Genomic DNA, 13,811 nt, shown 5'->3' on the forward strand with positions numbered 1-13,811 from the left:
GTGGAAAGGTATGTTTTTTAGCTAGCAGTAATAATCAAAGTATCCGTTCTCTGTTTCAAAATGAGATTGCCACAAAACCGTATGTTATCTCATACTGGAACAGCTTTGGATGTAGAATTCAGTGGGAAAAGGTTTGGACCCTGCCACAAAAGTATTTCATCACCAATAAAATCAGAGAAATTTCTTTCAAAATTCTTCACAAATTTTATCCAGTGAAACATTTCTTTACTAAGTTTAAAAAAGATCTGGACATAAACTGTTCATTCTGTCATTCCTCACCAGAAACTTTGCCTCATCTTTTTTGGTTTTGCTCTTTCACTCAACTATTTTGGAAAGATGTGATACATTTTATAAGAACTCATCTATGTGAAGATTATAGATTATTTTACGAGCATATTATTTTTGGATATTTTACACAAGAAAGACTTAATGCAGAAAAAATATATGTAGTTAATTTACTTATAATTATGGCTAAATACTTTATACACAAGTGTAAATATGCCAACAAAAAAACCGTGTTTTATGTTTTTCAGAAAGAAATGGTTTTGTATGTGAACAGTATTAAATCTTCCACTAACAAAAAAGCTGTCAGAACAGTTGAAACATGGTCTCTCCTGAAACTTTAACAGATTCCTTTGCCTTATTATTTTTGTTTTCTTTTTGCATAACCTGTTTTACATGGTTATCATTATGTTTTTTTGTTCATTCTCATGGCGAACGTGAAGATTGTATTTTGCACACAGTGGAGTTTTGTGTTTGGTATTTTGTATGTGCAAGATATTGTTAATAAAGTTTATTTTTTTTTAAAAACGAACCGGCAAGAAGTAGCCACGGGGGTCCTGCAGCCATCGGAACCTTAACAAATATTTCATCTCCACCTCACCGTTGCCTTTTTTAAGAAATGACAGCTGGTTTTCCCACATTTATATGTAGTTATGGATCGAAAACAAGAGGAATTTGTTTTAATGTAAATGCGTGTTCCAGCGTCTACAGGAAGTGTCGCCCATAATTCACGCAAAGGCTCATGGGGGCTAGGAATAAGGTGGATACGGATTTTCTGTTTCGGTGGCACTTCTATTACCATTATTGGTATTTGAGACATTCCTTTGTGTCTCTAGAGATGCAGACAGATTTGTGACCACTTGAGGTGAAGATAAAATATTTCTTAAGGTTCCGATGGCCTTCTTATTGGTTCGTGTTAGCGTCTGTTCAAAATGGGAGGTGGCGGCCTCTCGTCCAATCAGAGCACGAGAAATCATCTGCCTTCCGTTTCATTCAAAGTGCCTTCCTTTTCATTCAAAGTGCCTTCCTTTTCATGCAAAGTAACTTCCGTTTCATGCATACTCCTCTCTCACACACACATATAAACTCTTCCTCACACGTTCATATATACTTGTCTTTCACATACATACATTCTTTTTTAAGAGTGACAATGAGAGTGAGAATGTATGTATGTGTAAAGTAATATATATGCATGCGAGAGAGAGAATATATGGATGTGCAAGTGAGAATATATGAATGCGTAAGAGAATATATATGCATGCGAGAGAGAGAATATATGGATGTGCAAGTGAGAATATATGTATGCGAAAGAGAGTATATATGACTGTGAGAGCAAGAATGTATGAATGTGAGAGAGAGAATATATGGATGCGTAAGAGAATATATGTATGCGAAAGAGAGTATATATGACTGTGAGAGCAAGAATGTATGAATGTGAATGGTTCAGAATAAATAATGTCTTATACGGCCCCTCATACATATATGCAGAAATTATCTTGATTGAGCAGCCAAAATGTTCTTGAAGTAGTAACTTTGCTTTAACATATCCAGAATCACTGGGCATTTGGATACAACTTCTTACTAGCTCTCGAGGTTGACCTCTAGTGTACTGTTCTAAAAAATACTAACAATCCTTTGCACTGTTTGTTTTAGCTTCAATGCTGTCTTCAAATGCGCTAATGAAAGACTTGTAATGAAGAGGATCACCATCAAATACTGGAATCTCTCTTCTTGGGAGTGAAAATACAGACTGTTGATGAACCAACAAAGACGTGATTTCATTTTGTCTTTCCAACACTGATATTAATCGTTTACTTTCACCAGCTGATGATGGGTTCGTTTCATGTGTTGTTTGAGGGTGAGACTGATTCATAGTATAAGCTTTATTTTGTTGAGTCACTGAGTTCATCTGATCTACACCTGTAATTTGAGTCTGAGTATCCACTCTATTTACTTTAGTATTGACGACTGGCTGTGAATGAGGCTGACAAGCTGTAACACTATTGTGAGATTGTTGTCCAACAACTGTAGGCTCAAATGATTCAGAATAAGGATTCAAGGTTTGCGTTTTCTTTTGTTGTCTTTCAAAATAAGAGTTCATTCCATCAGATCCGTTACGTGAAGCAGCTGTTGCTTGAGAACAAGCTGAGCTCTGCTGGTACACCTTTACTTTAGCCACTGATGCGGCAATTTCAGTCTCCAAACTCAGTTCTTCTTTCCTTTTCCTGAGCTGTTCCTCTTGCTCTTCTAAAGCATGCTTTTGTTTTAACATTTTCTGTCTTGCCATTAATTCAGCAATGTCTGCTTCAGCTTTAATGCGTGCTAAAAATGTTGAGGATAGAGATGATCTACTCCTACTTGAGTGGCTTTTGTTTGATCTTCTGCTACCAATGTTGGAAACACTGTCATTTGGCTTCACATCATCAATTGCATCATTTCTGTTCTTTGACCCATGAGAAATGTATGACTCTGCTGCTTTTTTAACTGAAGATTCAACAAATAACTCAGACTGTTGTGGATGAGAGGTTTCTTCTGTGGTGGAAGCCTTTAGGTCACATGACTGGTCATATGCATTTGAAAGCCAACTTCCAACTTCAGCTATAAATGCAGAATTAAATCTATAAATTCTTGAAAACCAGTTATTTTGCAGTTCTTGTTCCTCTAATGGAAGTAGTGGAATGACAGATTCATGAAGCTGATTAACATCTTCCATTAATGTATTTAAGTTATCAGAGTGAGACTGAACAATCTTAACATTTTCTTGAGTTTGCATAAATTCTTTGAGGTTTCTGATTACAGTTTTAATTTCATTAATCTTTCTTTGACGGTCTCTCTGTAGCTTTTCAATCTTGTTTTCCAAAGCTTTAACAGTAAGCTTTGGTTGTCTTTTTTCATCTTTATCTTTAACATCAGAGTGTGATATAGATTCGCTTGGCTCCATTTTGTTATTTAAACGTGACGATGAGTTGTCATCACTGTCCGTCTTCAGGCACATGCATCTGTTGTGTGTGCTTCCATACCTCAGGTCCAACGGTTTATGAATGAACGCCGTACCAAACCATTGATGAATGAACGCAGTGGGCTGCTGCGCTCCAATCACGTCGCATATCCAGTAGTTTCCAGTTCCAAAAGCGAACGAATGATCTCCAAAACTCCAGGGTAATAATTCCACCAATCAATGTCTCTGAGAGTCACAATTTGTTGACTTTAATGTTGCGGCTAAACAGCGTTGAGGGCCGCCGTGGGCTAAGCTGCGGCTTGTTTGTCCGACGCGCGTTCCAATAAAAAGTCCAAACTTCTGCCTGGCTGCGACGTATTTATTTTCTTCTGCAGGTTTCCAATCCATACAGTCCAAATGATTACTAAATGAAATATTCCAGCAGTGACAGGCTTCCAAAACCACTCAAGTGACGCGGTCAAGTAACGCGGTCAACAAATTATGTGATCACCGCGGCTCACCCCACTTCCTCATCCATTCACATGCCTCGCCGCGAGTAAGTGAGCACCTTTCAAACTTCGTGCCAAACACACACCCTCCGGTGACACACCCACAACCTGGCTGATGACGCAGCGCTTCACCTGTCCCACCTTCAGTTGGCTCATACATTGTCTCTTGTTTGAAGTCTCAAACTTTCATGGAAATTAAGTCCAGGATCTTAAAATAAAAACAAAGATCTGATGGATCAAAGATTTCTGTAGATCTGAAGAGCTCCGCGTTTCTGTACAGGAGACACGGCACAGACTGAGGAGATTGATTGACAGGGTCTCCAGCCAATCAGGACACAGAACAGGGTGCTGTTTAAAAAACGCAGCATAATCGCTCTAAAAGAATTAGCTAAACCGGTAAAGATGAACTGCGACGTAGAAAGAGAAGACTGTCTTCTGTTATGTTTGACAGGAATTTTAGAGGGTTTCAGGTTGGAGCACAGACTGCAGAAGGGGGAAATAAAATGTCACTTCTTGATCATGTGGGCAGAAAAAAAAAACACGGGCCTCTGATAGTGTTCAGTGGGCCTGACCAAACATGGGGGCAAGCCGGATTAAGCCCGCGGGCCATAGTTTGCCCACCCCTGAACTAGTGTGAAATATATGACTGAGCTGTTTTCTACTATTATTGGTGTTTGCCAATACACAAACTCATTTAAAAGTATAAAAAGGGCTTTTTCTTGTGTTTGTATTCCTGCAGCACTCCCCCAGCATTGGATGACTGAAGAGGAAGATCAATGCAACCAGCAGAGGAACTTTAAAGTGGAACAGGAAGAACCGGAACATCCACAGACTAAAGAGGAACCAGGGGAAGTCTTCATCAGTCAGGATGAAGATCAGATTGATCTGAAGCAGGAGACTGACACTTTGATGGAGATTCCTACTTATGAGGAAGATGAGAACAGTGAAGCAGATCTAAACAATCAGCAGAGGAACTTCAGAGTGGAACATGAGGAACCAGAACCTCCACAAACTGAAGAGGAACAAGGGGAGCAACAATTTCAACAGATTAAAGAGGAAACAGAACCTCCACAGATTAAAGAGGAACCAGGGGAACTCTGCATCAGTCAAGATGAAGATCAGCTTGATCTGAAGCAGGAGACTGATACCTTGATGGAGATTCCTACTTTTGAGGAAGATGAGAACAGTGAAGCAGATCTAAACAATCAGCCGAGCTTTAATGTAACTGACAGTCAGGATGAAGAAGGAAACCAACATGAAGAACCAACATCATCTACAGATGAAGAGACAGACCCACAGAACAGAGATCAGAGGAAGAGAAGAGACAGAAGTCATGTCCAAACTGGGTCTGATGAAAGATATTGTGCATCTAAAAAATGTGGTAAAAAGTTTAGTGGGCGGCCTCAGTTGAAATTTCACATGAGAACTCAAACAGGAAAGAAGACATTTTCTTGTGAAAACTGTGAAAAAAGTTTTAGTTATAAATCTAGTCTCAAAAAACACAAGACAATTCATACAGGCGACAAGCCCTTTAAGTGTAAAGATTGTGATTCAAGTTTTAATCAAATATCAAATCTAAACAGACACATGAGAACTCACACAGGAGAAAAGCCTTTTTCTTGTAAAGAATGTGATACAAGTTTTAGTCGTATATCTCATCTCAAAATACACATGAGAACTCACACAGGAGAAAAGCCTTTTTCTTGTAAAGTATGTAAAAAAAGTTTTAGTCAAATATCTAGTCTCAAAAGACACATGAGAACTCACACAGGAGAAAAGCCTTTTTCTTGTAAAGAATGTGATACAAGTTTTAGTCACAGATCTAGTCTCAAAATACACATGAGAACTCACGCAGGAGAGAAGCCTTTTCCTTGTAAAGAATGTGATACAAGTTTTAGTCACAGATCTAGTCTCAAAACACACATGAGAAGTCACACAGGAGAAAAGCCTTTTTCTTGTAAAGTATGTGATAAAAGTTTTAGTCAAAAATCAAAACTCAAAATACACATGAGAACTCACACAGGAGAAAAGCCTTTTTCTTGTAAAGAATGTGATAAAAGTTTTAGTGAAAAATCAAAACTCAAAATACACATGAGAACTCACACAGGAGAAAAGCCTTTTTCTTGTAAAGAATGTGATACAAGTTTTAGTCACAGATCTAGTCTCAAAGCACACATGAGAAGTCACACAGGAGAAAAGCCTTTTTCTTGTAAAGAATGTGATAAAAGTTTTAGTGAAAAATCAAAACTCAAAATACACATGAGAATTCACACAGGAGAAAAGCCTTTCCCTTGCAATAAATGTGATGCCAGTTTTAGTCAAATATCTATTCTAAAAACACACATGAGAACTCATACAGGTGAGAGATAGTTTTTATGGCTGATAAATGGCTCAGTTATAAATGTAATTTAGTATAATACATTAGAACACACACAGGTGAGAAGCTTTACTTTTAAAACAAAAACATTTTTTTATAAAGGATTTAGAGAAAAATCTCTCTACACGGTGGCGCAATGGTTAGCGCTCTTGCCTCACAGCAAGAAGGCCCTGGTTGGGGGACATGAAAAACTACATCAACGGGGGACCTTTCTGTGTGGAGTTTGCATGTTCTCCCCGTGCATGCGTGGGTTCTCTCCGGGGTCTCCGGCTTCCTCCCACCGTCCAAAAAAAAAAACATGCTTCATAGGTTAATTGGCAACTCTAAATTGAACATAGGTGTGAGTGTGAGAGTGAATGGGTGTGTCTTTGTGGACATTATACCCTGTGCCAGACTGGCGACCTGTCCAGGGGGTCCCCTGCCTTCGCCCACAAGTGGCCGGGATAGGCTCCGGCAACCCCGTGACCCTGAAAGGGAAAAACGTTATGGAAAATGAATGAATCTCAACTTCGAAAACAGAAAAACTTAGAGCAGAAAACTTTTTATCCACCTTTGTCATGGTAGGGAGAACACGTCAATCAAAGTAAGGGTGGGGTCATAGGATAGCACAAGGGTTACAAAGTGTGTTGTGTCCTTCCTGCCAGCGACTGCTTTGGTATTGGAGGGGTAAATTATCTCAGTCAGACTGGTGGACTGATTGTACTCGGCACTTTCCCACATTGCCAAAATTGCCTAAATCTTTTTCAAAGACTATGATGTTACTGTTTGATCAACCAGTAAAGTTCTCTGAGCTGAATCCAATGAATAAATCTATGATCTGTTAACAAGAGGAAGATGAAACACCAGCCCTAATGATAAAGATGACTTGAAGTCTGCTGTTAAATCAGCCTGAGCTTTCATTATATGTGCGCCCCCCCCAAGCTGGTGGCCTCAATGACACAGAGCATTGATGTAGTAATTCAGTTCAAAGGAGGCATTAACTACATTTTGTCCTGCCATTGCTTTTTATTAATTTAGAGAAAACTTATTTAGTTGACCATTGTTGTAGTTTCTGCTAAGACAATGTTTATGTTGTGAAAATGTGTACATTATTATGAAAAAATGTTTTGTAAATATCTTTATGATTTTTTTGTCATAATTTCATTATTGTTTTAGACTAAAAGAAGGGACTGCAGTTTTTAATTTGTCAAGGCATGTGAGCTAGTAACCATTGAGTGAAAACAGATTTTCTTTTAAATCCACTAACTAATAGAATCACCATGAATCAGCAAATTCTGCAGCGCAGAAAAGCGGCTTGAATATGCAATGTTTTAAAACATAAAGTGTTGCAGAACTTTTAGGATGGAAAAACTGTGGAGAACATTTTCATGTGAATCCTCTTCTAAGCTGTTTGTTCCCTTTTGGGGTCACGAAGGCAGGGGACATCCTGCATCCAGTCTGTCACAGGGCCCATGCACTCTCACATTCACATCTAGGGACCATTTAGACCAGGGGTCGGGAACCTTTTTGGCCAAGAGAGCCATAAATGCCACATATTTTTAAATGTAATTTCAAAAGAGCCATACAATAATGTAGTGTCTCTTTCCCACACTGAGGCACGGAGACTTAACCTCTTTTAAGGTTCTTTATTCCGATTACTGTAGACCGCAACAAACGCCGTAAAATTAATTCAGCAACTCCTGAATCTCTCCTGTCGACACGAGACGAGAGAGAGCGCTTCTCCTAACTTTATATTCCCCTGCTCCCGCTCCAGCCCTCCCATTTCCCTTATTCGGCCCATAGCTGAACCCCATTGGTCCAAACTACCTAACAACAGGCTGAGTGACAGAACTGAGAGCCAATCAGATCTCTGCTTGATGCGGTCAATGAACTCCAGAACTTTTAACGCGGCCCAACAGCCAAGTCCAACTCAGTCCGCGACTATATGTTTAAAACTAAATATACAAGTGAATGTGTGCATTTGATGTAATTTCAACATTTTTAAAGTACAATAAGTCTGTGGATTCTTTTTTAATATTGTTATTCTGTTGCTAATAAATGATGAGTATTTCTCGTGGTAGTTTTGCTGATGGTCTAGTCTGGTTGATACGTGGTGAGTTTCTGCTTCATGCAGGCGTTGAGACTTTAAACGTCATCGTAGGTCTGAATGTTCTGTAGATGTGAGACAGACTGATCACATGCAGACCTGCAGCCAAACACACACTCACACGCTGCAATGAGTGACGGGCAGCGGGTTTTACGTTTTTACAATCCCTGCGCGATTCACCTGCTGCCTGTCCCCCCAACACCTCAGCCCCCCCCCCCCCCCCCCCCCCCCCCCCCCTGCTTTCTTCCTCACACATCCCGTCCCCGCAACTCCGCGCTCTTTCTCAGAGACGGGAGCGCGCACTTTTAGGCACGGCAATTCACAGGTTTCCAGCTGGTATAAACTCTGTGAAATAATAGATAATAGTGACTGATAGCGCTGGCGCAGATTTTTCTCTCCAAGCACCGATACAACTCCGCGCCTCTGGCATCGCATGGCGCCCAAGAAGGACTGGACTAATGATAAAAAAAAGTATAATTAAAGATTTGTCTGCGAGCCACATGTGACCATCAAAAGAGCCATATATGGCTCGCGAGCCATAGGTTCCCGACCCCTGATTTAGACCAACCAATCGATCTATGAAGCACGTTTTGGATGGAAGCTGGAGTCCCCAGAGGAAACCCACACATGCACAGGGAGAACATGCAAACTCTACTGTTTTCAGATCCTCCAACCAGGACTTGAACCGAGGGTCTTCTTGCTTTGAGACAAGAGCGCTAACCACTGCACCACAGTGCAACCCTGGTGTTCTTGTGATTCATGTTTTCTAGTAAACATTAGAACTGTTCCTCTGTTCTTTTTGGTTCTCAGTGTTCTGTTCCAATCTTACTGTGAATAATAAAATGGACGTGAACATCAGTCAGAAGTGTGGAGTCTTTCCCACAGTGTGGGTTTCTGCTGTTTGTTGGTTCTCTGCTGGTTTCAAAGCTGGACTCTGTTCCAAAAAGCAGAGCATGTGACGTATCGGGGTAGTGTAGGTTAATTGATGTTCTACACTTTTGGTTCCAAATTTGCATGGAACTTTAAATATGAAGGACTGCATTCACTGTGAAACACGTATTTATTCAAAGACGTGAGCATAAAATGACTTAAGGAGAATAAATGTTAAAACTTTTAGACTAAATGAAGACTGAAGCATTTTCCTTTTTAATATCTTTGAAAAATATCACATTTATCTAAAAATCAGAATCAGACTCCAGAACAACTGTTTTTCCTGTTTTTATTAAACTAATGTTCACCATCTGCTGAACAGAAATATTTAAAGTTGAACTGAACTGTTTACTTTCTTTCACGAGTTTGTTCACAAAACACAATTTGTGTGCAGTAAAGACAGCCGTTATAAAGCCTTATATATCTTATAACAGGTTCAATAGTATAAAATATAACCAGTGTGTTTGTGACTGAAAGATAGAATGATGAGAGCAGTAGCGGTTTTAGGCACGGGCCATACGGGCGATCGCCCGGGGCGGAAAAATGACGGAGGGGCGGCGCCAGCGGCTCAGCTCTTGTAAAATACTTTATGCATCACTATTGGTTTACTTATATCACAGAGTTTGTAACAGCCTGAAACCTGGCGGCGCCCCCGCCCCGCAGCTGCGCTCCCTGCTGTCTTTGAGAAGTAGACGCAAATGTGTGTGAGAAGGAGAAGGGAGGGGGCGCGGGGTGAAGAAGGAGAAGGGAGGGGGCGCGGGGTGAAGGGTGCAGGCTGAGGTGAGCACGGAGCGCAAAACGCATGCGCAAACCTGGCTGGATCTTCTTCCAGGGGGGCAACGGTCGCGGGCCGCGGCTCAGTGCTTCATGAAAAAATAAAAATAAAAATTGCGCCGCCATGTAGCGAATTGGCGCCCCTGGGTGCAGCTGCACGCGCTCCTGCTGGAAATGTTTGACGAACGGGGGGGGGGGGGGCTGCGGGTATAAAAAAAGTATAAAAAAATCATGCTTTTTTGGTTATTTCAAATAAAAAATGGGAAAACAAAAAAAAATTCTTCACTTAGATGACAGTTGGTTTAGTCGACAGACTTGATACCTATGTCAGGACATTTATGCTAAATGCAAAAACATCTGAAATATGGAGAAAAAAGGTCAAAGCTGGTGCCCAATTTAGAAAGAAAAGAGAAGAAGAGGAGAAAAGAGACAAAGAAAAGGTTATTATCGCATAGCTAGATGCACCTTTTCTAAATTCGAATGCTACCTGCCCTCCAACAACAACAACGTTGCAGAGGAAGAATCTCTTGTTTGGTCTATCATGACCAAAACTGAAGTAGGCCCAAATATTACAAATAACGTCATTTTTAAGATATTTATTCTTAAATGTTTGCTCTGCCTTAACTTGTAACATTAGTTATGATTCGTGTGTCTGTCTGCTCTGCTGTAACACAAAGTTTTTGTTGTGTTTTATTGTTGTATATTAGTTCATAATGTTAAATAAGCTGTGATGGTAGCATGCTGCTGCTGCTGCTGCTGCTGCTGCTGCTGCTGCTGCTGCTGCTGCTGATGCTGCTGCTGTTAGCTTTTCAAAACTCCAGTTGATCAAGTCATACCTGAGATCACCAATGTCTCAGGAGCAACTCACTAACCTGCTGTTGTTAGTATCAATCATTCAGGGGGGGAGCAGATTTCATATGATGACGTTATTGACAAGCTTGCATCAGGAAGGCCACAAAGGTTAGGTTTTAGTTAGTGTTTTCTCTTCTTAGTGCTGCAGTTACATTTATTCTAGTGTATTATTAGTGTGATTTGTAGTTTATAATATTTATTTCAGATTGTTTGTGTTTATTAAATATTTCCTAACTGTATTTTCAGTTACAATAAATGGACAAAGTGACTCTATGGGTGGGGGGGGGCGCTAGAGGAGGGCCTCGCCCGGGGAGTAATTCAGGGTAGAACCGCCACTGGATGAGAGAATCTCCTCTCTGCTGTTTGGACACTTTGACCAGCAGAGGGCAGCAGAACTTTCAGCAACTCTGGATCTGATCCCACAAAAACAATCCATGGATGATCAGATTTCAGAAGATTTGAAGGATCAAAGACAAAGATGTTCTGAAGAGAAGATGTGAGAAGAAAGTCCAGAATGAATCCACTCTGACTTCTCCTCATGTCTCTGAAGCTTGTGTCTTCATGTCTTCACCTCAGAGTTTCTTCTGGATTCCATGTGGATCAATAATATTGATCATGTTCTGTTGTCATTTTCCATCAGAACTTCAGGCTTTTCTCTGCTGATGATCTCTGAGCTGAACTTCTTGGAGGAATTCCTGAATCTGGGATTTGGAGCAAACAGTCAGAACAAAGGAGGTTTCCATTTCTTCTAAGCTCTGCCAGAAGAAAAGAGCTGAAGCTTGAAGCTGAAGCAGCATTTGCTCAGAGAATCTGTCCTCCAGACCAACAAGTCCCACCACAGCCTTGAAGACGTTTCCAGAAGCAGCAGCAGACTGTGTTCCCATGACGACGCTGAAGTCAGCTGCTGCTCTGCAGGAGAAAGTCTGCAGCTCCTCAGTCAGGAAGCTCTTTCAAGCTCGTGCACATCTGTCAGTGCAGCAGCAGAAAGCCTGTTTCCCTGCAGGAAGTCTGAGACTTTTCAAAGTAAGAGCCTCATGTTGGCAGAGTTGGGTTGGATTCTTTGATGCTCCAGTGTCTTTTGGATTCAGGATGAGTTCATGCAGATCTAGAAATCCCACCATGATGATCATCCTTCAGGAATTTCAAAATAAAAGACGTACAAACACCACAATCACTGCTGGATGATAAATACATTTACTCTTTATTTTCTGTCAATAAATAATATTTATCAATAAATCCTTGATTGTAAATGATGGATCTAAAGTTGAAAAGAAGTCAAAGTGCTGACTCAGCACAGATCAAAGGAGACACAGATGATTTCCTGGAATGAAGAAAACATCAAACATCATGATGTGATCTGGAACTGAGCTGTTCTTCAGAAGATCCTCCCAAACATGGAAACTGTTGCTGCAACACGTGAAGGTTTGGTTCTGTTGCTAGTGAGATCTGATGGATCAGAACCAGACTTCTGTCAGCTGGAACTGGGGCTTCTTCCAGACCATGACATGTTGTTCAATAAAGTTCATTCCAAAGCGTGACTGATTCATGAAGTGGTTCCTTGAGCCGTGAGTTCTGCCAGCAGCAGGAATCCCTGAGAGTTAGGAGACAGTTTGTGGAGAGAGTTTGTAGATTTAGGAGAAACCAACGTTTGAAATGAAACCAAAGTGTCCTAAACCAAAATCACTGAGCACATCTCAATGTTCCACAAACAGTCATTTTCCACAGTGGACCGTCACCACACACTTTACAAGACAGTTTTTCACAACTTTATGACAACAAATCCTGAAATTGTTCCATTCAAGGAAACATTGACTAATATTTGTATTGATGCTGTTTTCCATCTGTGTTTTCAAACCTGCATCAAGAATTAGCTCATGTTTATTGATTCACTTTCTTTGGAAGTTTGGCTTCTCTGATGAACCACCAGAGGGCGACAGAGAACTGTTGATATTATTAACACAACAGTCAAAGAAATCAACATTTAGCACAAAATGAACAAACTTAGGTCACGTGCTAACGTTCTGATTCTGTTGGAAAAGCCTTTTGTTTTGATTTCTTCAGAATTTTGGCTCAAAAAGACCAATGACAAATGAAACTCCAATAAAGTTGCTTTATAATGAGGAAATGAAATGTTATTTATTATTGAATTATCAAATGGAGACTCAGCTTCAGGTGATAATAAAGGTTGGTGCTATTTCCAGTTTTAGAAAGAACATGTCTTCTGCACAGTTTGCAGTGAACGTTACTCATTTATGTCAGTTTTTAATGAACTGAAATACCTCCACACAGGAGACGACATTTAATTTTTATCAACATATATATCTTTTACCGGCCACAGAAATATTTTTAGGTTTTACTTTTTAAACTTTTCTCTGATTCATTTGAAGAAAACTGCATCAAAGTAATTTCTTGGTGTGAACACGTCTTTATTGTCATCTAACTGTAAACTCCAATTCAAACATGCTGACAAAACAAGGGCAGATTTCCTAGAGATTTCCTAATTCTGCTTCCATGTGATCACATGAAAACAGTCCAATGTTTTGGATTCTTCTTCTTTTATATCATTGACATTAAAGCTGCAGCTCTGTCACCAGGAAACAACATGTGACAGGTCCCAGTTTTTGGTGGAACACCGTCTCTGTGATGCTACAGACGCTGCTAAAACACAGTGGATTTCATTCTGTTCTATGTAGAAAAGACTGTTTGATTCATGTCTGATGAATTCATCTTGGAGTATTTATCCTCCACGTCTAGAAGTCCGCTCCGTGAAAATCCTGTCCGACTTTAAAGCGGTCCGTGTTTCCATGGTGACAGAGGGAACAGCTGGTTAGCATCTTTCTAACTCAGTGTTTTTCAACCAGTGTGCCGTGGAAAATTGCCCTCATTAACTGATCTAAAAACATTTCCCATCTCCAGGAAATCAGCTCTTTGTTCATCCAAACAGGTCCTGATAAAACACTGAGTAGTTAGGAATATAAACGATCATAAAATACTTTTTTCTTTGTGTTTATTTGATTCTATTAAAGACATTTTGATAAGAATGACGGTAACGCGAAATAGCTG

General features: G+C 40.1%; 2 protein-coding genes across 2 annotated transcripts in view; both read left to right on the forward strand.

Moving 5' to 3' along the window:
* Positions 1-13,811, forward strand: part of LOC144986974 (uncharacterized) — a 239,984-nt gene that overhangs the window by 31,719 nt on the left and 194,454 nt on the right. The window lies entirely within an intron of this gene.
* On the forward strand, positions 2,924-12,286 carry LOC144987357 (uncharacterized). The gene has a single exon (XM_078936734.1). It carries the CDS (start codon positions 4,372-4,374, stop codon positions 6,097-6,099), a length of 1,728 nt encoding a protein of 575 aa, XP_078792860.1. The 5' UTR covers positions 2,924-4,371; the 3' UTR covers positions 6,100-12,286.

Source organism: Oryzias latipes, chromosome 2 (genome assembly GCF_053564925.1).
Source record: "Oryzias latipes strain Hd-rR chromosome 2, Olatipes_Hd-rR_3.1".
NCBI lineage: Eukaryota > Metazoa > Chordata > Actinopteri > Beloniformes > Adrianichthyidae > Oryzias > Oryzias latipes.

Coding starts and splice junctions, on each gene's coding strand:
- LOC144987357 (XM_078936734.1), top strand. CDS start 4,372: ATGACTGAGCTGTTTTCTACTATTATTGGTGTTTGCCAATACACAAAC.